At 42.5% G+C, this 22,848-nt stretch overlaps 1 protein-coding gene across 1 annotated transcript in view; it reads left to right on the forward strand.

Annotated features, from left to right (window-relative positions):
- The window catches only part of LOC126253976 (thioredoxin domain-containing protein 5 homolog), a 122,805-nt gene that overhangs the window by 53,026 nt on the left and 46,931 nt on the right, over window positions 1-22,848 (forward strand). The window contains exon 5 of the mRNA XM_049955271.1: window positions 21,185-21,340. Within this exon, the coding sequence (XP_049811228.1) occupies window positions 21,185-21,340 (156 nt within the window). The remainder of the gene's footprint in view (window positions 1-21,184; window positions 21,341-22,848) is intronic.

Below are 22,848 nucleotides of genomic sequence, written 5' to 3' on the forward strand. Positions count from 1 at the left end.
GATTAACAGTGCTTAATTTCGGCAACTTAGGCAAGCCTTTGTAACGTTCATACCAATCATGATCAATCAATGAAACATTACCACCAGAATCTAACAAGGCACAAATAGGTTCACGTCCTAGGCTAGCGTAAGCATATGGAAGCTGCCCGCCTTTCACCGCACATACTCTACAGCATCCAGGAGGGAATTTCCTGACCAAGGCAGCACGCTCCCATTTTTGCTGGCGTTAGCTGTTCATATGCCAGCGCTTCGGTGTGGTACATTGCTTAACAAAATGACTGGACTTCCCACAACGGTAACACAAGGCCTTGCCTGCGGAAGTTACTTGACTAGACTGCACCTTCATGTGTCATTACCGATGGACGTATTGTCGTTAAATCTTAAGTCTCCCCTCTTACAATCAGCATAACGCACACTTTCAATAACAACCTGCAATTTATCTAAATCAGAAAACGATGTTGGTTTTTTTGCAAACAAGATTCTAGATCTATCCGCAGGCTTCAAACCCTCCAAAATGTGCGCCACTGCCTTCTCTTCAGATATTTCAACACACAATGCGAGTATACTAAGCCGTACCTCACTGAAGTAATTGGCAAACGTTTCGTGTTCAGCCTGCATACGGTACACATGTTGATCCACTAAATCCTTCAACTCGCGACTGCCCAAACACCTAGCCAGTAACAACTTCCTAAAATCCCACAGTGAATAACCACCTTCCAGAGCTTCCGCAGTTATTCTACCCAGACGCCCTACCGCCAGCAGATAAATCAACTGCAAAATTACCTCACAATCAACCTGTAATACATTAGCTTGCTCATGGAGTTTTACTAACAGCCACAATAGATATACCAAATTTTCGGTACTGTCTACTGACAAACTAGTTACATCTTTAAGGATAGCCATAAGGGGATTCGGTAATTTGCTAAAAGGACTACTAAATTATTGACCCTGTTTTTCTTCATTAGTGTTACGTCCCCCATCTTGCTCATCGTCACGCCAACTCAAACACAACATTTGTTTTTCTAGTAACCCCCCAACCTCGTATGTTTATCGGACAAGACTTAAGCATCGCGACAAACATCTCTAATATCACGGACACTTTTTGCCAAATGATACAACACCGCCTGCACACGACAGATTTGACTACGAGATAGGTAGGCAACTTCAAAGGCTGATTCACCGTCGTGAAGCTCGCTACGTAACTTAGTACAAAATGCAACAGCTTGACTCACCTCACCCACGGTCTCACTGGTAATAATTACCGGAGCAGTCAAGGCAGCACGTAGGCGCTGGCAAAGTTCCGCCACAGTCCCTTCTATCTCTTGTCCTCTTATAGCCAGCTCATACTGCAGGCATGGTTTCCTGAGACTTGCCACACCAATGACGTTTCTAACTGCTGGAGCATCCATACTGAAACAAGATACACCGCCAACAGTACCCACACTAAAGATTTTAAATACAACAGCAAAATAACAGTATGACTATATTAGTACCAGTGCAAGCTGTAACCTCTCCCCCGTGGGGGGGGGGGGGGGGGGGGAATGCAACCACGCTCTGCTACCAGTGATACGTCGTGGTATGGGAAAACTTAACCAAAACATAAGGTAAGCAGAGCTCAAAGGCTGCAGGGAGTGAAAGCATAGACCCAAATGAGGTTACAGTTTCAAACACAATGTACAAAACACAATAAAAAAAATTTTAAACTCCAGGCCTGAAGGGCCGCTGAACATTCACAACTGTAATGTCAGAATGACGACCTTAAGATTCAACATAAGGAGATAATCACGGTCTGAAGGACCCAACACTTTTGATTAATTATTGGCCAACACAGTAAGTTACTGAAAGGAATGACTTTAATCATTCAGCCAGAAGAGCCAATGAAATATAACCACAAATGCTGTTTTGATAATGCTACAAGAATGCAAAACGAACAGTTAATTTACTTCGTCCAAAGGAGCAGTAAAGACCAAAAGACAAATTCATATACCAAAGGTTTTTTTTTTTAATGAAACAAGCTAACAAGATAAAAATAATAACCAAAAAGGGGTAGTGATGTCGCCACTCGGCCTTAAGGGCCTGAATATCAGTAGTAATAAATATTTGAGAATGGTTGAAGTTAGTGAGTTAGCACTTAAAACCAGCCCGTGCTCCTCACCACTAGGAAAAATTTACAATTCGCTGTGCTAGGACTGCCTGCTTTAATCAATATGGCACAGACCAGCAGAACAACTAGAAACTTCACCAACATGGCAAATCGTCCACATAGGACATGACAGCAACTCTCTATAACACACAAAATAAAAATTACTAAACATTGAAACACATGGTTCAAAATATAACACCTATCTAGGCAGGAACTGTTAATGACGCCCACTGGCCTTCGTAAATCTTCGACTTAGTAAATGTGATGGCCATTACTAAATAATAATACCATTCAACAAATTGTAAAATACAAGATCGTTATTGCACTGGGGTCAGAATAAAATTTCAACCACAGATAATATTTTAGGTTCAGTTATTAAGGCACAGAGAATTAAAACTCTTTTTTAGTGATAGTTACACTTGACAATATAACAGCAGATCATTGAATCGCGATTTCGGGCACGCCTGAGCCTACTAAAATTGCGAAACTCCATGGCATACCACCTTAGAGCAAAACACACCCGATGACACGGGCAGAATTTGAATGCGACACATAAAGTCAAGAAATTCTCACCATTAGTCCAGAAGGCAGACAAGCATTTGGCAACAGGTTGCAACCAGCACCAACTCAAGTGATGCCAATCGCTCCAGTTCTGCCATAGCAACGCGGATATGCCACGTCAACAGTTGCCACGCTGAGCTTCCTTATCGGACAGCCTGTCCAGAACGACTGCCGCTGTCCTGAGTACACACGCTCGTAGCAATGACGTGTGTTCACAGGAAGTTATACCACCTTTCCCTCAACATCGCGCTGCCACCCAACCGGAAACTAAACTCCCCGTCTCACTTCGGCAGCAGCACTCAATACTCTCGTCGTTAGCAGGTCTCCCCACAGAACGCAGCGCCCTCCGAAATTTAAAAGCAAACGGACCAATCACGGCAGAGCAAAGCAAAGGTTCCGGAAGACGACACACCACACCTAGGCAAAGATGAAGATGATACGGTTCAGTGATGTTTATATGGGTTTCTGGTCATATTGATCTGCCAGGAAACGAGGCTACAGACGCTGCTGCCCAGGGTGCAGTCCTCTTACCTCGGCCCACTAGTTTCTGTATTCCCTCCAGTGATCTCTGTGTTGCCATCTGTCGGTAGGCGGTGTACCTTTGGCATCACCATTGGTCCTTCCTTCATGGGAATAAGCTCTGGCTTAAGCCCCTCCCAGCGGCTTGGATGACCTCCTCTCGACCCTCCTGCCAGGAGGAGGTCATTTCAACTATGTTGTGTGTTGGGCACTGCCTTTTTAGCCATTGTCATTTGATAAGTGGTGCTCCCCCACCACTTTGTACACATTGTGCCCAAGTTTTAACTGCCCTCCACTTCGTGATGGGATGTCCTTTTTTTAACCATTTACATCCCTACTTGGGTTTGCAGTTTGAGTTATTGGCCATTTTAGCAAAAGACACGCAGGCTGTCAACCGCATTTTACTTTTTGTTCTTCAAAGCAATATGGCGAAGTCCATTTAATTTTTAGTTTTGGACCTTCATTTCTATATGATATCTTTTGTAGCCTTTTCTCCATGTCCCTGTTTTTAGCTGTCTTCCCTTAGTCTATGTCATTTGGGATTGACGTATAGTCGTTTTTAAATTCCTCTCTGTCTTCGTGTTCTATAGTTTTGACATGATCATGTATGACCCCAGTTGTTTTAGCACCCTGAAACAAAACAAAACAAACAAACAAAAAGAACCACATCCCTAGATGCCAACATCCCTCATGCCCATGGTCTTGTCGCTGTTGATCGCTTCCTGTCCCAACGTCCTTCTGACTCCAAACCCATTATCTCATTCCTTATAAACCTTAGTAACTTTATTCTAACTCACAGCTACATTTCCTTTGAAGGGAAGGTATAAGAACAAATCCAGGCACAGCTATGCGCACCCACATGGCACCTTCCTATGCCAACCTAAATATGGGCCACCTAGAAGAAATCTTTCTAGCCTCCTAAAATTCCAAACCCCACCATCTTGTTCAGATTCATTGATGATATACTCATGATCTGGGCTCAGTGCCAAAGACATACTATCCTCATTCCTTCACAATGTCAACATCTCTATCCCATCCACTTCATCTGAACCTCCTCAACCCAGCATGCCACCTTCTAAGACATTGACCGCCTCCTCTCTGATGGCACCATCCACACTTCTGTGCACATTAAACATGTCAATCACCAACAGTAGCTGCATTTTCACAGATGCCATCCTTTTCCACGCCAAAAAGATCCCTCCCACACAGTCTGTCCACCTGGGAATGCCATGTTTGCAGTGGCAAGAACTCCCTTTCCCAGTATGCTGGAAGTCTCACCAAGGTCTTCACACACAGGCACTATCCCCATCCACCTGCGGGTCCGGGGGCTAGAATAGGCTGGAGATATTCCTGCCTGTTGTAAGAGGCGACTAAAAAGAGTCTCTCACTTTTTGGTCCGATGAGTTCATGTCCCATTCTATGGTTTGACTTGCCACTTTCAAAATTCCACAGTAGTGCGGGCCAGATGTGGAAGGACGCCTACATGGTGCACGAATTATCCATAATGCCCTTAGATTCGATCTCCTGAATCTCTTGACATGGCTTTGCACCTCCACCCGCGATTCAACTATTTGGGCGAGGACACTTTCCGGGGTATGTCATCTCCTTCCATTGTCTCCTGTCCTCTTTTATCCTCATGACAATATTGGATTTCTCTGCACCCAATATCCAGCACAGTAGCCAGTCTGTTGTGGTGGGGCCGTCATATATCCATTTGGTAGTAGCCCCCTGACAACACAGGGATTGCACTGCTGATGCCTGAGCTGTAAACTCCCCTCATATGCCAAGCAGTAGATGCCTGCCTTCCTGGGACATCAGGACTCCTGGCAATGGTCATCATGCCAGGTGGCCTTTGCTGTTGCTGGGTGGTGCCCATGGGGAAGGCCCCTGATAAGAGTGGGTGGCATCAGGGCAGATGACCCGCAATGAAGCGGACTAAGTCATCTCTTGGTGGTGACCGTATGGAACGAGCAGTCTCTAAGAAGGGCTAGATCAAATACAGTGCCGAAGGGTATACCCTAAATCAGGGGCGGGCAAACATTGCACGCGGCTCATGAGCGCACAGCACTGCACCTGTGCTGCTCGCGTGCAATCGTCGACCGGGGCAGTGGCGACAGCCGGCAGTTTGCGGCAGTGTAGTACCAGGCTAAACTGCGGATGTTGATGCGAAGTGACCACTACGAAGTGAACGTTGTATTTCAAGAACCGGAAAATGCGGAGTGAATCAAGGAAACGGAGAGGTGGAGAGATTTGCTATCTTTTAAAAAGGAATGGGAAAATCATTTTTTCTTTGACCAAAAACGTGAAAATTCGAAATGTTTAATATGTGGCAGTATTCTCTCTGGCCAGCGGAAGTTTAGTATTGAACGCCATTATAATAAATTTCACAAGGACGAGTACAATTTATTGTCGGATTCTGAGCGGATGGGGAAACTGACTGAGCTTAAGAAGATACTAGATGAATGTGACGTAAGTTGCTGCTGTCACGAGAGACCTGCGACATTCTTTCGTCATGTCTCTCATCTAACTGATTTAACATTTTATGGAGCACTGTTTTGAATTTTTCAGGACGACAACAATGATAGTCCAGCGATACGTTTAAGTTATAAGATTGCGCTTAATATAGCGAGAGTTGGAAAACCATTTGCTGAAGGTGAGTTTATAAAGGAGTGCATCAGTGACGCTGCGGATTTACTTTTCCCACTGAATGCAAATCAGTATCGAGCTATCATTCTTTCTCGGTGGACTGTGAGTCGTCGTATAAGTACCATGACAGGTGACGTTTACCGTCAATTAAGGAGTGCAGTGCAGGAGTTTATTGCATTTTCCATCGCACTTTATGAGTCCACAGGTATTTCACACACCGCGCAATTAGTGATTTATGTCCGCGGCGTGGTCATTGCTCTACACATAACAGAGGATTTTTTAGATATGATATCTTTAAAAAGCACGACTACCGGTGCAGACATCTTAAAAGCCATTGAAGAAGCTGTCGATTCAGCTGGCTTAAACTGGGAACGTTTGGTGTCAGTGACAACAGACGGAGCACCTGCAATGAAATGGGAACAAACGAGATTTGTTGGATTACTAAGAAAAAAGCTACAGCATACAGAAGAATCATTGTACAGCATCCACTGTATTTTGCACCAAGAAGTACTCAGTGCAAAAGCAGCAAAACTGGGGGATGTCATGCAAGTGATTATTCGGGCAGTTAATTATTTGAGATCCAACGGGCATACACATAGACAGTTTCACATATATTTAGCTGAAATTTGGAAAGAGTACGGTGTCATACCATACCACAATGAAGTCCCTTGGCTTAGCCACGGTAATGTACTCAAAAGATTTTTTGAGCTAAGAATACCAATAAATCAGTTTTTAAAGGACAAAGGAAGGTACGACCCCAAGTTAGAAGATCCAGAGTGGGTTGCCGACCTTGCATTTTTAGTGGACATTAACGGACACATGAATGCATTGAACCCAAGTTTGCAAGGAGATAATCAGCTAATTTGTGAAACGGTTGCAAAGGTGCAAGCTTTCACTAGCAAGCTCGAGCTGTGGGAATGACAGCTCTAGTCAGGGAACGCAGTGCATTTCCCTACTCTGTCTACTGTGCGAGAACAGAATTGCAAAGAACATGTTTAAGTACTTAGAACAATAAAAGAGGAATTTCTCAAGCGATTTGGGGGTATATCATATTTATACCAAGCTGTTGAATGGGTCTCAAGAACATTTGCTGTTTCTGTAGATGATATTCATCCCAATTTGCAAATGGAATTAATAGATCTACAGTGTAATTCTCGTCTGAGAGACAAGTTCCTTTTGGCAAGACGTGTAATAGACTTTTATCACGACTTTCCACAGCAAGTTTCCTCATCTCCATCCTGAAGCCGCAAAGATAATGTCAGTGTTTGGCTTGACATATGTTTGTGAGAGCTTTTTATCTGTTATGAAAATTAATAAGTCTCGGTTAAGAGCAAACATCAGCGATGAAAATTTACGTAACTGTTTCCGTTTGTCTGTATGCAGAAATTTTGTTCCAGACATTCTACGTATTGTAAACTCCACTTGTGATAATTAAATGAAACGTACCGTAGCTAATAGGTACTCTTTCAAATCATGATTTCTTTCAAGCTTAATCCTTCATTCAATAAAGCAAGCTGGGAAACCAAACACATTACAGAGGAAGTAGACGATATGGTAGGGAGAGGAGAGAAGCGGGTGGCCAGCTTGCTCCTGTGTGCGTACAGAACAGCTGCTAACTGCATGCGTGCAAGTGCACTACACACGTGCAGGATTCCTGCCCGCCCCTGCCCTAAATCATTTCCCTCCCTCGCTACACCATGGGAGGAAAGTAGGGCTACAGAATGGAGAGAGCCATATTCACCTCGATTTTTAGTCTAAAGACGAACTGATGGGGACTCCTTTCTAACTATGAAGCCTCTATTTTGCGTTGAACACCTTGAGGATAAGTTTGGAGAAGTGACAGTGCTGTCAAAGATGCGAAATGGCGCAGTCTTGATTCAGTCAGCATCCCCAGCCCGATCCCCAGCATTACTCGCCTGTGACAAGCTGGGTGATATTCCTGTTTCCGTCACTCCCCACAAAAGCCTCAGCATGGTCCAGGGGATCATTTTCCATCGCAATCTGCTCTTGCAGTCTGACAATGAGCTCCACACCACTTTAGAATGTCGGGGTGTTCGTTTCATCTGGCGAGTTTACAGGGGAGCCAAAGACAACGGGGTTGCTACCAGTGCCTTCATCTTGGGCTTTGAGGGTGATTCATTGCCTGAAAGATCAAGGTGATGGTTTACTGCTGTGACCTTAAATCATATGTCCCTCCCCCTATGCGGTCCTTTAAGTGCTGGAAGTTCGGGCACATGTCTTCCTGCTGCACTTCCAGTGCCACATGTCGAGACTGCGGATGTCCACTGCACCCAGACACTGCATGTGCGCCTCCTCCCACTTGCACCAACTGTGGAGAGCACCACTCCCTGTGCTCGCCAGACTGCCCAGTACTCCAAAAGGAGCAGAAAATCATGGAATACAAGACCCTGGACCGGTTGACTTACACAGAGGCTAAACATAAATTTCAAAGATTACACCCCATTCAGTTGCCGCCGACATATGCCATCCCAAGTGACAATGGTTCCTCACTCTGTACCACGAACAGTGGGCCCTCCGAGCCACCAGAATACATCTGCCCCCTTGATAGTAAGGGGCAAATCTTCGTCTGTGGCTCCCAAAGCACCTACTTTGGGAGCAAGCCCCTCCCCCAAATGCAAACTGCAGGGGACATTGGTCCCTTCTCACTGCTGGAGAAGCAACATCCTCCTCCGGGTCCTCTCACGTGGAAGGGGTTCCTTGGGCCCCTCTCTCCCAAGGTCTCTGCTAATGCCATGGTGGGCACTCGCCAGTGACTCAAGGAGCCAAAAACTACTGATTGAAGAGCTTTATGGTCTTCCTCCGTGCCTGAAGCTGTTTTGGAGAAATTTTCCCAGCAAGCTCGTAAAGAGAAGCGAGAGAGCAAGCAAACTAAGAACTCTGCTAAGAAACAGGACCCTCAGGTGGCCCCATCACCACCACTCCCTATTAATTCTGCATCTGAGGATGCAGTGGAGAGCTTAGCGTCCTTGCAGACTGGGATCTCACTGCCTCATTCACCATAGAAATGGCTACAAATACTCTGTCGGAGGCAGCAGGTGACCCTGAGACATAACCTGCCTCCTTTCGCGCCTCCTGCCTTCCCAGCATCGTGATAACGTTATCCTGCAGTGGAATTGCGGCAGTTTTTTCCACCACCTGGCTGAGGTATGGCAACTGTTAAGCTTTACACCTGCTTTCTGCATTGCCCTACAAGAAACCTGGTTCCTGGAAATGCAGAACCCTGCCCTCCACGGCTATAGGGGACATTACAAGAACCGTAGTGACTATAATAGTGTGTCAGGTGGTCTCTGTGTCCTGAACTCAGTATGTAGTGAATCTGTGCCCCTCAAACCCTCTTGAAGCTGTGGCTGTCAGGATAAGGATGATGCAGGAAATAACTGTGTGCAACATGTATCTTCCTGCAGATGGTGCAGTGCCCCTGAATGCATTGGCTGCACTAGTTGATCAGCTCCCTAAACCTTTCCTACTTTTGGGAGCTTTTAACACTCATAACCCATTGTGAGGTGGCACCATGCTTACTGGCCGAGGCAGAGATGTCAAAATTTACTGTCACAACTCGACCTCTGCCTCTTAAATACATGTGCCCCCACACCATTTCCCCGTCTTCCTGACATTGCCCCAGTGTCAGGCCCACGGACACCTGCCCAGATGAGCTTTAAACAAGGCAGACTGGGAAGCCTTCACCTCTGCTGTCACCGTTGAATCTCTGTCATATGGTAACATCGATGTGATGGTTGAGCAGGTAACTACAATGATCATTTCTGCAGAAGAAAACACAATCCCTCATTTTTTAGGGTGCCCCGGCGAAAGACAGTCTCTTGGTGGTTGCTGGAAGTCACTGAGGCAATTAAGGAGTGTCAATGAGCTCTACAGCGACGTAAGCGGCACCCTTCCCTGGAGCATCTCATAGCCTTTAAACGGCTCCGTGCCCGCTTTCGCCAGTTTATAAAAGACAGAAACAGGAGTGTTGGGAGAGATACATCTCGACAATTGGGTGCCATATGTCACCTTCCCAAGTCTGGGCAAAAATCAAATGAGTTTTCTGGTACCAGACCCCAACGAGTGTTCCCGGTGTTTACATAAATGGCGCGTTATCTACTGATGCAAATGCGATTGCCGAGCACTTTGCCAAGCACTATGCTTGCGCCTCTGTGTTGGAGAATTACCCCCCAGCCTTTTGCACTCTCAAGTAGTGAATGCAGGGGAAAGTCCTCTCGTTCACTATACGCCACAGTGAACCCGACAACACCCCATTTACAGAGTGGGAGCTCCTCAGTGCCCTTCCACATTGCCCCACACAGCTCCTGGGCCAGATCAAATCCACAGTCAGATGATTAAACATCTCTCATCTGAGTACAAGCAACATCTCCTCATGATCTTCAACCAGATCTGGTGTGATGGTGTCTCTCCATCGCACTGGCAGGAGAGCACCATCATACCAGTGCTCAAGCCCTGAAAAAACCTGCTTGATGTGGATAGCTATCAGCCCATCAGCCTCACCAACGTTCTTTGTAAGCTACTGGAACGTATAGTGTGTCAGCAGTTGGGTTGGGTCCTGGAGTCATGTGGCCTACTGACTCCATGCCAGGGCAGTTTCCGCCTCGGTCGCTCTGCCACTGATAATCTTGTGTCCCTCTAATCTGCTATCGGAACAGCCTTCTCCAGGCGCCAACACCTTGTTGCCGTCTTTTTTGATTTACGAAAAACATATGACACCACCTGGCGACATCATATCCTTGCCACATGATGTGAGTGGGGTCTCAGAGGCCCGCTCCCGATTTTTATCCAGAATTTAGTGTTGCTTCATACTTTCCGTGTCCAAGTTGGTGCTTCCCATAGTTCCCCCAATATCCAGAAGAATGGGGTCCCGCAGGGCTCTGTATTGAATGTGTCTCTAATTTTAGTGGCCATTAATGGTCTAGCAGCAGCTGTAGGCCTGTCTGTCTCACCCTCTCTGTATTTGTGCATTTCGTACTGCTCCACCAGTACTGGTGTTGCTGAGCGGCACCTACTGGGAGCCATCCACAAGGCGCAGTCATGGGCTGTAGCCCACAGCTTTCAGTTTTCAGCCACAGTGTCGTGTGTTATGCACTTCTGTCAGTGTCGTACCACTCGTGCGGAACCAGAACTTCACCTTGCTGACAATCCCCTCACTGTAGTGGAGACACATCAATTTTTAGGGCTGGTTTTCGACACCTGATTGACTTGCCTTTCTCACCTTCGTCAGCTTAAGTGGAAGTGCTGGCAGCACCTCAATTCCCTCCACTGCCTGAACAACATCAACTGGGGTGCAGATCGCTCTATGCTGCTGCAGCTCTACAGAGCCCTTGTTTAATCCCGCCTTGACTATGGAAGTCTGGTTTATGGTTCGACAGCGCCCTCAGCATTGCATTTACTTGACCCAGTGCATCACTGTGGTGGTCAACTAGCGACAGGAGCTCTCAGGACTAGTCCAGTGACCAGCGTCCTGGCAGAGGCTGGAGTCCCTCCATTGCAGGTCAGGCATGCACAACTTTCGCCAGTTATGTTGCACACGTTCATAGTTCTCCTGCGCATCTGAATTATCATCTTCTTTTCGCACCCATGGCGGTTCACCTCCCGCATCGGTGGCCCAGGTCAGGGCTTACAATTTTGTTGTTCACGTCCGTTCCCTTCTATCTGAACTGGAGTCCTTACCTTTACCATCTATACTCAGGGTCCATTCATGTACACCTCCATGGTGTACACCTAGGCCATGTCTTCGCCTAGACCTTTCACATAGCCCAAAGGACTCAGTTCACCCTGCGGCTCTCCTCTGTCACTTCCTCTCATTGATTCTTGACATGTACTGAGGCCATGAAGTGGTTTATACAGACATATCGATGGCTGATGGTCACGTCGGCTTCGCGTATGCCCATGGAGAACATATTGAGCGGCATTCCTTGCGTGATGGCTGCCGTGTTTTCACTGCAGTGCTGGGTGCTATATCTCATGCTCTTGAGCATATGCGTTCATGCCCTGGAGAGACATTTCTTCTGTATACTGACTCCTTGAGCAGCCTAAAATCTATTGACCAGTGCTACCCTCGTCATCCTTTGGTTGTGACCATCCAGGAGTCAATCTGTGCACTGGAACAGTCTGGTCATTCACTGCTGTTTGTGTAGACCCCAGGACACATCGGAATCCCAGGCAACAAACTTGCTGACAGGCTGGGCAAACAGGCTACACGGAAACTATTTAATGGAGATCAGCATTCTGATAACTGACCTGCGTTCGTTTTTACGCCGCCAGGTTTTTCGGCTTTGGGTGATAGAATGCCATAGTCTCCGTACGCACAACAAACTGCGTGCCATTAAGGGGACTATGAATGTGCGGCAGTACACGAGCGGGCCTCTCGCAGGGATTCTGTGGTTCTCTGCCGGCTCCGCATTGGCCACACTGGGGTAACCCATGGTTACCTCCTGCACCATGAAGACCTGCCTCAGTGTTGATGTGGCGCCCGGTTAACACTGGCCCATATTCTGGTGCATTGTCCCACTTTGACTGCCCTGTGACGAAATCTTTGGTTACTGGACTCGTTGCCACTAATTTTATCTGACAGTGCCTCATTGGCTGATTTACTTTTTTGTTTTATTCATGAGGGTGGTTTTTATCATTTGACCTAAGTTGTAGCGCATATCCTGTCCCTCTGTGTCCTCCACCCTAGTGCTTTTAATGTGGAGGTTTTAATGTGTTGCAAAGTGGTTGGCTTCTCCTTTTTATTCTCATGTTCAGCAAGCCATGGTAATCTGTTTTGTCGTTTTAATCTCTTCTACCTGTTTCTTGCGTTTCTGTTGTTTTCTTCTCTCCTTTTATCCATTTAAGTATTTGTTACCCTTCCGTCGTTCTTGTGGTTTTTCCTTTCTCTCCGTTTTGTGTTGTCAGTCTCGTTTGTTTTATTCTCACCCTTGTGGCATTGTTTTATTCAGAACAAGGGACCGTTGACAAAGCAGTTTGGTCCCTTCTCCCCTCTTTTAAACCAACCAACCATTATCCCCACTTTCTAGTCCGCACACAATTTTTCACACCGTTTCCATACACATTCCCAACGCTCCCATCACGCCCAAGATCTGCCAGAAAAGAGTGCCCCCTTCCCTTTGTCATCCAGTACCATCCCAGACTGGAACAAATCAACTTCATCCTTTGTCAGGGCTTTGATTATCTATCATCATGCCCTGAAATGAGGGATATCCTACCCAAGGTCCTTCCCGCCCCTCCTAATTTCGTGTGCTGTCACCAACTCTACCTCCACAACATACCAGGCCATCCCTATACCACTCCCAATCTCAACCCCTTGTCACAGAGAACATATCCCTGTGGAAGACCCAAGTGCAAGATCTGCACAATTTACACACCCAGCATTTCCTGTTGCAGTCCTGTCACAGGCTTGTTTTACCCCCTCAATGGCTGGGCCAACGGTGAAAGTGGCCATGTCGTATACCAGCTCTGCTGCATTCATTGCACAGATTTTTTTATAATGGTACAACTACCAACGAGCGGTGCAGCAGGATGAACGGTCTGTGCCAAACTGTGGTCATGAGAAAAGTAGATCACTGTTCGTGGTCAGAGCTGATGATGGTAGTGGTCATGTGTGCATGAGGAGTGCTTGCTTGTGTAAATGTGTGTTTTCTTTACTGAAGAAGGCTTTGGCTGAAAGCTATAGTGTGTAACAATCTTTTCGCTGTGTCTGTTGCAACTCAACAGGTCATCCTTACAGTGAGTAGCAATCTATCCTTTTCCTAATGTTGTTATTCCAACCTGGAGTTTCCATTGTCAGATTATGTTTACCTACCAACTCGGATATATTATTGAGTCTTTTTTTTTTTTTTTTTTTTTTTTTTTTTTTTTTTTTTTTTTTTTTTTTTTTTTTTGCAGGTAGTGTTTCCTTTAGTTTGTTTGTTGCTCTTAATCTCACAGGGAAAGTAAGAGTTCATTATATTTTGGACTTCGACAGTGTTGTGTGTTCCTTGCATTTTTTAGTAGTTTTTAAAGGTTGCTGTAGAGTTTTCTTTGTTACCTTTATCTCATTCAGTGTCATTCCTGCAGTAGTGAACTGAAAAAACGTTGACAATAAGTTCAGCAGAGGGAATAAGATTTGAAAGTTAGCATAGCTGCAACTTCCATGTTTCAGGAATAGACAAATGATTTGTAGTGTCAGTTCACAGCATTTGTAAGAGCCCAACTAAAATTGTCATTAGCATTATCTCCAATGTGCATCGCTTCTTAAAAAAAAGTAATTCTCATTCCAAAGACTGTTAATTTCAAGCATTCACTTAGGTAAGGCTCTGAACACAGCAGTGCTTTTGTAGGCCTTTCTCTGATCTGACTTGGGTTTAGAGCTGCCTATAGGTAAATGTGGACTCTGCTCTACAGTATAGTTGCGAACTTCTCACGTATGCAAATCACTGTAAAGGTGAATGGATCCATAAGTATTTATTTATTTATGTCTTTATGTATGTAATTTTTTATTTGTGTATTACTATATTATCAAACCAATTATCGTATTTTTTAAAAGGGTTGTACTATGTATACTTTTTCAAAAGTTTACACTATCGCAGTTGTTTCATTATTCAACCAGTTTACAATTAACGGTACTTTAAGACTACTAAGGAACGAGGAAAACAAAATGAGAATTGATAATACCAAATTAACTGCTAAATGAAATTAAAACAAGAGGAGGAAGTAAGCATGAGTGACATCAGATGAGCTCACATGCTAGCTGGAATCTGCTCCTTGTGTTAATAGCATTGGCTGTATCATTTATTAGTACAAACATCATTTGATGCTGTCTGTATATACTACCAATTGCTGTAATTTCCACAGTTTCCACTGAAAACAATAATTTCTTAGGATATTTCACCCTCATCACCACTTGTGTTTTTCAAGTCAACAGATTGTCAAAACAAGTTAAAAATATTGTTTTGCGATCCACTGCCTAGCATTCAGGTGCCATCTGCTATGCTGCCAGTGGCTGTTGACATCGCAGTGGATCGCGCCATTGGCTTAGCAGTGATCATGATGAAATTGGTGATGCAGGAGAAGGTGACACACTGCTGCCATTTGTTGAGTCTTCCAGCATTGCTGCAAGTAACATTTTACTAATTACATCATCACTCAAACTTTCACTTTCATTATCACTTGCACTGTATGTGTTGCATGCTCGGAACCTATTTTGCAAACTTGCCTGATTCCTACAGAAGTATTTGCTGTACAGTTAATAGCAAATGGCATCTATCATGCTATTCACAATTTCCCACAAACCTGGGTCTTTATAACTATTACGTTTAATCAATATTTTGGAATTGTCTCTGATCAGTGTGGATTGTAGAATGGACAGCAGATTACAGTTTGATCTGGGAGAATGAACCGCTTGGCTTTGACGTACTTCTGACTGTCAGTCTTGGATTTTTGACTCATTGACCAAGATAATGGATGAGACTTGCAACTTCAATCTGTACTAGATGTTTGTGAATATTTTATAGACAAACCAACTACTATCAGACTAGTTCCAGTCACTTTGCCATGTTTCACATACCAGTGCCTCAGCTGGAATTTTGTGCAAATTTGTTTAGGCAATACCTATATCTTGCTCTTCTTGAGTTATTTTCTAGTAGCAAGATATATTTGAGGCAGTGTCTATTGGAAATTAATCTAAAAAGTAGGACAGTGATTACTGTGGTGGATCCGCATGTTTCAGTAAGCATTGTGAGTTAACCATTCAGCCCTCTGTATGATACTGAGCATGGCAGAGATGGTGCATTTAAGCACTGCCTGTGAAGCCTGGTGACTGCTATAAATAAGACATTGTCATAGATTCTGATTGTCAGCAGTTGTATTCTGTTGGTAGCACTCCTGTTACTATTACCTTATGCATCACTTTGGCTGCATTGATAATGTGCTGCTCGATGTTTATTTTTTTGTGTAGATGAACCCAATGATATGTACATTTGCCTGCCTATGAATAAGGGGAACCTTATCTATATTTATTCTTTGGTAGCATTTATGTTGTGTTGTTAACAGATACTGACAGTTAATTGTCTATTCACTACAGCTGCTGCATTCAACCAATATCTGTACTTGCCTTCTGTTCTACCAGCAAGTCACCTGCTTATGCTCATCCATAAATGTGCATATGGGTTTCAGTGCATATGTCCCAAAAAATTTGGGACACAGGTCATCTCCTGTGGGTAACCCTTGGTGTAATGCATTTGCTAGCCCTATTATCCCTTGTGGTCTAGTGGCTCCAGATCACGGGGTCCCGGGTTAGATTTCCGGTCATGTTGGGGACTGGGTGTTTGTGTTGTCTTCATCATCATCAGTCATGACAGTGGCTAGATTGGACTGTGTAAAAAGTGGACTGTGTAAAAATTGGGACTTTGTACGGGCGTTGATGACCCCGCAGTTGAGTGCCCCAGAAACCAAATCTTAGACACCAAAGTACAATGCTTTGGTACTCTGGAGGTGCACAAATATGGCCGGAGGTGCCTGCAGTGTTGACCATTTGTTCCAACTGAATCTTTTAGGCTAAATTACGTACTAATGAGAGACCAAAAGGCATTTAGATCAATCGATTTTTGAAATTTTCTGAACATTTCTACTATTGTAAAGCAAAATCGATGCACATTCTGTGAGCGTTTCCGTAAAGCATGAATCATAAAGATGGAAAAATAATGTTATTCTTTTCTAATTTAAAAAACCTGTACTAACAATCTCAAACACTGGAAAATTCAGGATGAAGTAATTACTATATTGTGAAAAAGATAGATAGCTACTCCTCGCCATACAGAGGAGTTGGCAAGTCACGGACAGACACAATAAAAGACTTCTAAACAAGTAAGCTTTGAGCCAAAAGGTCTTCTTCAGAACACACACACACACACACACACACACACACACACACACACACACACACACACGACGACTCTCTCTGGCTGCTGAGGTCAGACTTGTCTGTGGCAATTAAAAAATATTTGCAATGAAAACTGGATTTTTGTTAGCAGTAAGTAATTAGAAATAAGAAGACCCATTTTTTTGCATAAATGACAGATACTTGTTAATAAGCATGTATTTGACTAATTTTGTATGTAAATGACATAGGTATTTAAAATGAACACACAAAGAAAAAAAGGACTTAAATGAGTTGTGAACTTGTGATACAGAATTACCAGTCTTGAATGCTATCAACTTTTTTTCATCTTCATGCAGTTTACGTTTCACAGAAGTGCTTGTAGGTCATGCACCTTTGCATAGTAATGACTCGCCCAGGATCGAACCCAGGCCCCTTCCCTGCAGGTAAGTATTCTACCACAGGGTCATGCTGTCTGTCCAAAAAAAAAAGTGACAATGCCTTAGGGTATTAAAGACATTCAGAAAACTACAAAGTTGATTTTCTCAATAATTATTGAGAGCTGTATGGGACACCTTTGCAGATTGGTATGTGGTCCCCTTGTAAGCAGAGCACTAGTGTTATCAAGGAAAATTTGCACCAGTTAAGGCCCCAAAACTCTCTGCATCCCTGAAATAGAACGTACAACAATGTTCCTAAACTAATCCTTGCAGTAATAAGCCAAATAGGGATATAATACTTAAAATCTTCTAGGGACCCAATTTCAGACTTCTTAATGGAGTTTTGTAACATTTTGCAATCCTTTTTGGTTTTAGGCAGTCATTGTATAGTTCCACAAAAAGTATATTACTAATTCAAAACTTAGAGGAGAATGCTGACACAACTGTTTGACACACAAGCATCTTCAAAATTTACTGTTAGTCTATGATGATATGTCTCATCTGTGCAGTGTTGCAGTGTATATCGGCGAGGGACTTACCTAGTAGAAATTTTGCTTTTTCATCTCCATTCTTGACTTGTACTTCCAGCCTGTAAAACAGTTGGCGAAATCATTGGCATATTAATCATTCCCAATAAAAGTTGCATGATCCACATCAAATATCTAGTGCAACCTTCAAACAGAGGTAGTTCTCACAGTGCTCCTACTGTACCTTGAATGTTACATTGTTGGGGTCTTCAGTCCGATGACTGGTTTGATTCAGCTGTTTGTGCTAGTTTACACTGTGTGAGCCTATTCATCTCTTTGTAACTACTGAAATGTTTCCTAGATTATCTCTGTGACGTGTTTTGTGGAGTAGTGCAGTATGTTAGTAGTCGGGTAGACTGCTAATGCCAAAATGCCTTCTTTTCGTTACCCATGTGTAAACTTAGAAAAGAAATTTATAAATATAATCTCTCTCTCTCTCTCTCTCTCTCTCTCTCTCTCTCTCTCTCTCTCACTCTCACTCTCACTCCCCGTCCGCCCTCCCATCCTCTCCAAATCAGCATTGAGTTATACCGTGTGTGCCGCATATTGTTTTGCTTCTCCTTTTGACATGCACTAAAAACCTGACAAGAGACTACTTCTCTGCACACTAGTAAATGAAAGAATTTTCTTCTTAGAAACCACATATAACAGAACAGCTTTTTACACACAGGAAATCCTTCAAACTGTTCTCCATCTGCTTGACAAGTACATTTCAACATCTTTTGCAATGAACACAGTTAAAATACATAGCAGCCCTTATCTCAGACTCTTCTTCTTCTTCTTCTTCTTCTTCTTCTTCTTTTTTTTTTTTTTTTTTTTTTTTTTTTTTTTTTTTTTTTTTTTTTTGCAATGTCATGGGCATCGTCTTCTGTGAAGGCTGGTGCAACTTTGAGGCTTGGAGGAAACATTAAGAGCAGCAAGTATGGGCAAATGCAAGCCACTACCACTGTTGCCCCATCTAGTAGCAACACAGTCTCCCTTACCATCCAGTCAGCATGTGCATACAGAAAAAATTCAATGTTCAGCATGCATGTCCAGCTTCAAGTGACATTAAATAAAAGCATTTCAGTATTCAACACTTGTAATTCGTAAATCCTAAATACTTTATGCAACACATCACTTTAACAGAGTTGTATGTTACACTATACTACACCACCTTTCATCCATTTGAACCTGTGTATTCAAGACTTGACCTCCCTTTATTCAGTTTTTACCATCCACACTTTCTTCAATTACCAAATTGATGATTCTATGATGCCTTAGGACTGGCTGCTCTGATGTTGCCCCATAGGCTGCGGGCACTTCTTAGCTCGTCTTCAGGCAGATGCAGCTAGTATAGCCCCTGATGCCTGTATTATGTCTATGCACATGTGCAAGTTACTTGGCCACCCTCGCCCACATGCACTCAACCGTTGCAATACATTTGTCTATGATATGACCCAGCTGCCTGACTGCCCACACATCAGCTGTTTGGCCACCCGTGCTTGTGTATCTGCAGCTGCCCACAGATGAGCACTTGAACTGGATCAGCTGCTGTAGGATATTTCCTATCAACCGGTCCCTCATATTTTTTTAAAAAGTAAAGTTGTGCTACAAATCCCTCCCCCTTCCCCCGATTTTATTCAGCACCACATATTACTTATCCCATCTAAACTTTGACATTTGTATGCAACACCTTATTTCAAAAGCTTATATTATCTTCTTTTCTAAACCGTTTATCACGTGTGTTTCACTTTCACATAGGGCAACATTCCAGATAAATATCTTCAGAAAATACTTCCTAACACTTAACTTTGTATTTGATGTTTGTTTTGTCAGTTGTTTTGCTGCCCAAAAAGCAAAACTTGTCTATTGCTTTTCGTGTCTCATTTCGTGATCTAATTCCTTCAGAATTGTTCGATATAATTAGACTGCATTCCAATACTGTTGTTTCAGTTTTCTTGATATTCATTTTATAACCTTGTTTCAAGTCACTAGCCATTCTGTTCAACTGCTCTTGCAAGTTGTTTATCACTGTGGTTTACTGATAACATTATAATTCTGTCAGTTTTTCTACCAAATTAGTCCTTTGTCTCCTTTACTACTTGCTCAATGTACATACAGATTGAATCAGATTGAATAATACTGGAACATACCGCAATCCTGTCCCACTCGCTGCTCAACCATTGCTTCCCTGATGTGTCATTACACTCTTAAAACTATAGTTTGTTTTCTCAGCAGGTCGTAGATAATCTTTAGTTGTCTATATTTTGTCCCTATTACCTTCAGAATTTCAGAGTGTGATTCACTCAATATTATCAAAAGCTTTCTCTAAAATTGTAAATGCAGGTTTACCTTTCAACTAACATTCAGCGTCAGCACTATGTTCCTGCACTTATATGGAACCCAAACCGATCTTTCCAGAGATCAGCTTCTACCAATGTTTGTATTCTTCTGTAAACAGTTAGTGTCATCCTTTTGGTACCCTGAATACTCCTGCTTTAAAGGCAGCTTTCTGTTCATAGTGGTGCTGCAACAGAATGTTCCATTCCTGGGGATATAAGCAACAGCAAAATTGCTGAGGCTGGCCAACGTCTGAATCAGACATCTTTTTATTTGTAGTTTCACACATACCTGCTTAGCCACAAAATCATTCATTTTATTTTAATTTATACTTAACACTTTCACGTATTCATCTGGCATATAAAATGCACACTCTGATTGTAATGCACACTTATTTGTATGATTCTGTTGTTTTTGTGTCCAAATTTCCATTTACATTTGTGTGAAAACACGTATTTAACGATTCAGAGTAATTTGGTTACTAGTTGGTATAGATTGTGTGCCTACATATTTTTCATGCAACTTGTGGTTTGCTTTTGATACTAATTACTAATTTCTAGTTTTACTTGCAATGTGTATTGCTAATTCTTTAATGACATTACAGGTAATGTTTTATTGCAGTGAGATGAGTCAAAGTACATTTATTTTTATCTAATTTGCCACACAAAAATCTCTTTGTCGAAATATACTTTCCATACTTAAGTGTATTGTATACCAAACCAAATATTTTATTTTTTTAACCCATTTTGTGACATATCTTTTTATGTTCTGAGTTAACGTGTTGGACCTGAAAGTACTATGTAATTTAGCTACTTAGTATGTGGCTGTTACTTATATCTTTTTTCGTATATTTCTTTGAGGATATGCTCTATTTATTCCATAACTATAACTGTGGAAGCACCAAAGTGTTCAGGGGAGAACGCTTTAACACCAGAGAAATGTGGTCACAAAATCTCGACATCTTGTAAAACACTCCATTTTGCCTTTTGTTGCTAAAAATTATCATAATACCACAGCGTGAACATTTGTGATGCCAATTATTTTACTATTGGGTGCAGCCCAAAAATAAGTTAATGTTGTTTCAAATTAAAAAAAAAAGTGCTAGTATAACTGTGAACTATATGGTTTCATTTTTACCCAGAAATTAGCTCCGACGTGGGAGGAACTTGCCAAGTCTCTGGAACATGACACATCTGTTGTAATTTCGAAAATTGACTGTACAGCCCATAGATCTGTGTGCAATGATTTTGAGATCAAAGGGTATCCAACCTTACTATGGATTGAGGATGGAAAGAAGGTAGGTTCTGATATTATTAGTAAATATTAGTAGTGTGCATTTTAGTTTTTCATAAGTTAAACCATTTTCCTCATTTTGAAAACAATGAGCTATTTCAACGTATAAGGCAAATCACCATTATGCGCTAGCAGCTGATAAAAGAGCAATTATATAAAGTCTGATATTTATAGAAACAGAAAAATATATATGGGTCTCTAGCTTTCAGATTTTTCATGCAGTTTCTTCATAGAAGAAAGTGAAAGATTAGAAGTAAGGGGTAACACTAAGGTAAGAAGATGTTGGAGTTAACCAAAATTGAATTAGGAAACGTGTAAGTTGAAGAAAGGTGTAAAAATGTTAACAAAAACAGGTACCAACACTGTCACCAATTCATCAAAATGAATATATACACTCAAAATGAATTGTAGGGCAGAAATACAAAACAATATAGAAGGATTGAGAAAGCAATTTTTTTATTTATTTATTTATTTTTTTTTTGTTGGGGGGGGGGGGGGGGAGATGATGAAGATGCAAAACTTTGGACAAAGAAAAAAAAATGATTAAGTTTTGGAGTGAGAGGAAGGAATATCACATAGAAAGAAAAGGGGGTAAGGCTACTGAAAAATATGGAAAGGTAAAGAGATAGAGATGAAGTGGATGGTAGAGGCTGGGGGTTTGTTGGAGAAGCATTTTCCATCCCAAGGGTTGGAATGGGAGATCAAAATTATCTGACGTATGAATATTAACATACCCAGCAACGAGACATTGGGTGTTACTTGTACGAACAATTTGTGTTGTAAAAACTGATTCTGATTGAGAATGTCAGTAGTAGTGTTCATGTGACAAGCTTGTTCTCTTTAATTAGTCAGTTTTGTAGGGGTGTACATACGCATGACCTTTCTAGTAGCAAATATTTAATTTATAGGAGATATGTAGAGTTTTTATTGCACAGAAGTAATTTTCATGCACAATGAAAAGTGTAAATAATTACAGGGCTTGCATAAATGTTAATGTGACAACTGACAATGACAAAACTGTAAACTGACACACACACACACACACACACACACACACACACACACAGTTTCTGGCATAATGGTATAAGTCAGATTTTGACTAAAATGAGTTAAGCACTGTGTTACACAGTAGAAACAGCACTCTTTTGGAAGGCATTGTGGTGTATCTCTTTGTATGCACAATAGCGTCAGAAATGGCACTGCAAATTGTACGTGTAATAATTTTTATCATACATGTTATGGCAAAGTGAAGTAAGTCTGACATGCATCACAATGCCCATCCAACACTGGGAAGTTCCCTTTTCTACATTTTTGTTATTGTTATTTCTCTTTCCTGTCTCAGACTTTATGTCTGGTTGAAAATGGAAGGTGACGCAGACCTTGATCAAGCGTGACTTCCTTTCAACTGTACGGTATATGTTAATTGCATTTAGGAACTTTCGGGTAATTGAACAAGTATCAATAATTACAGATTTCTGTAGTTGTATATATAAGTTCGGATGTAGCTGTATT

This window comes from Schistocerca nitens, chromosome 1 (genome assembly GCF_023898315.1).
Source record: "Schistocerca nitens isolate TAMUIC-IGC-003100 chromosome 1, iqSchNite1.1, whole genome shotgun sequence".
NCBI lineage: Eukaryota > Metazoa > Arthropoda > Insecta > Orthoptera > Acrididae > Schistocerca > Schistocerca nitens.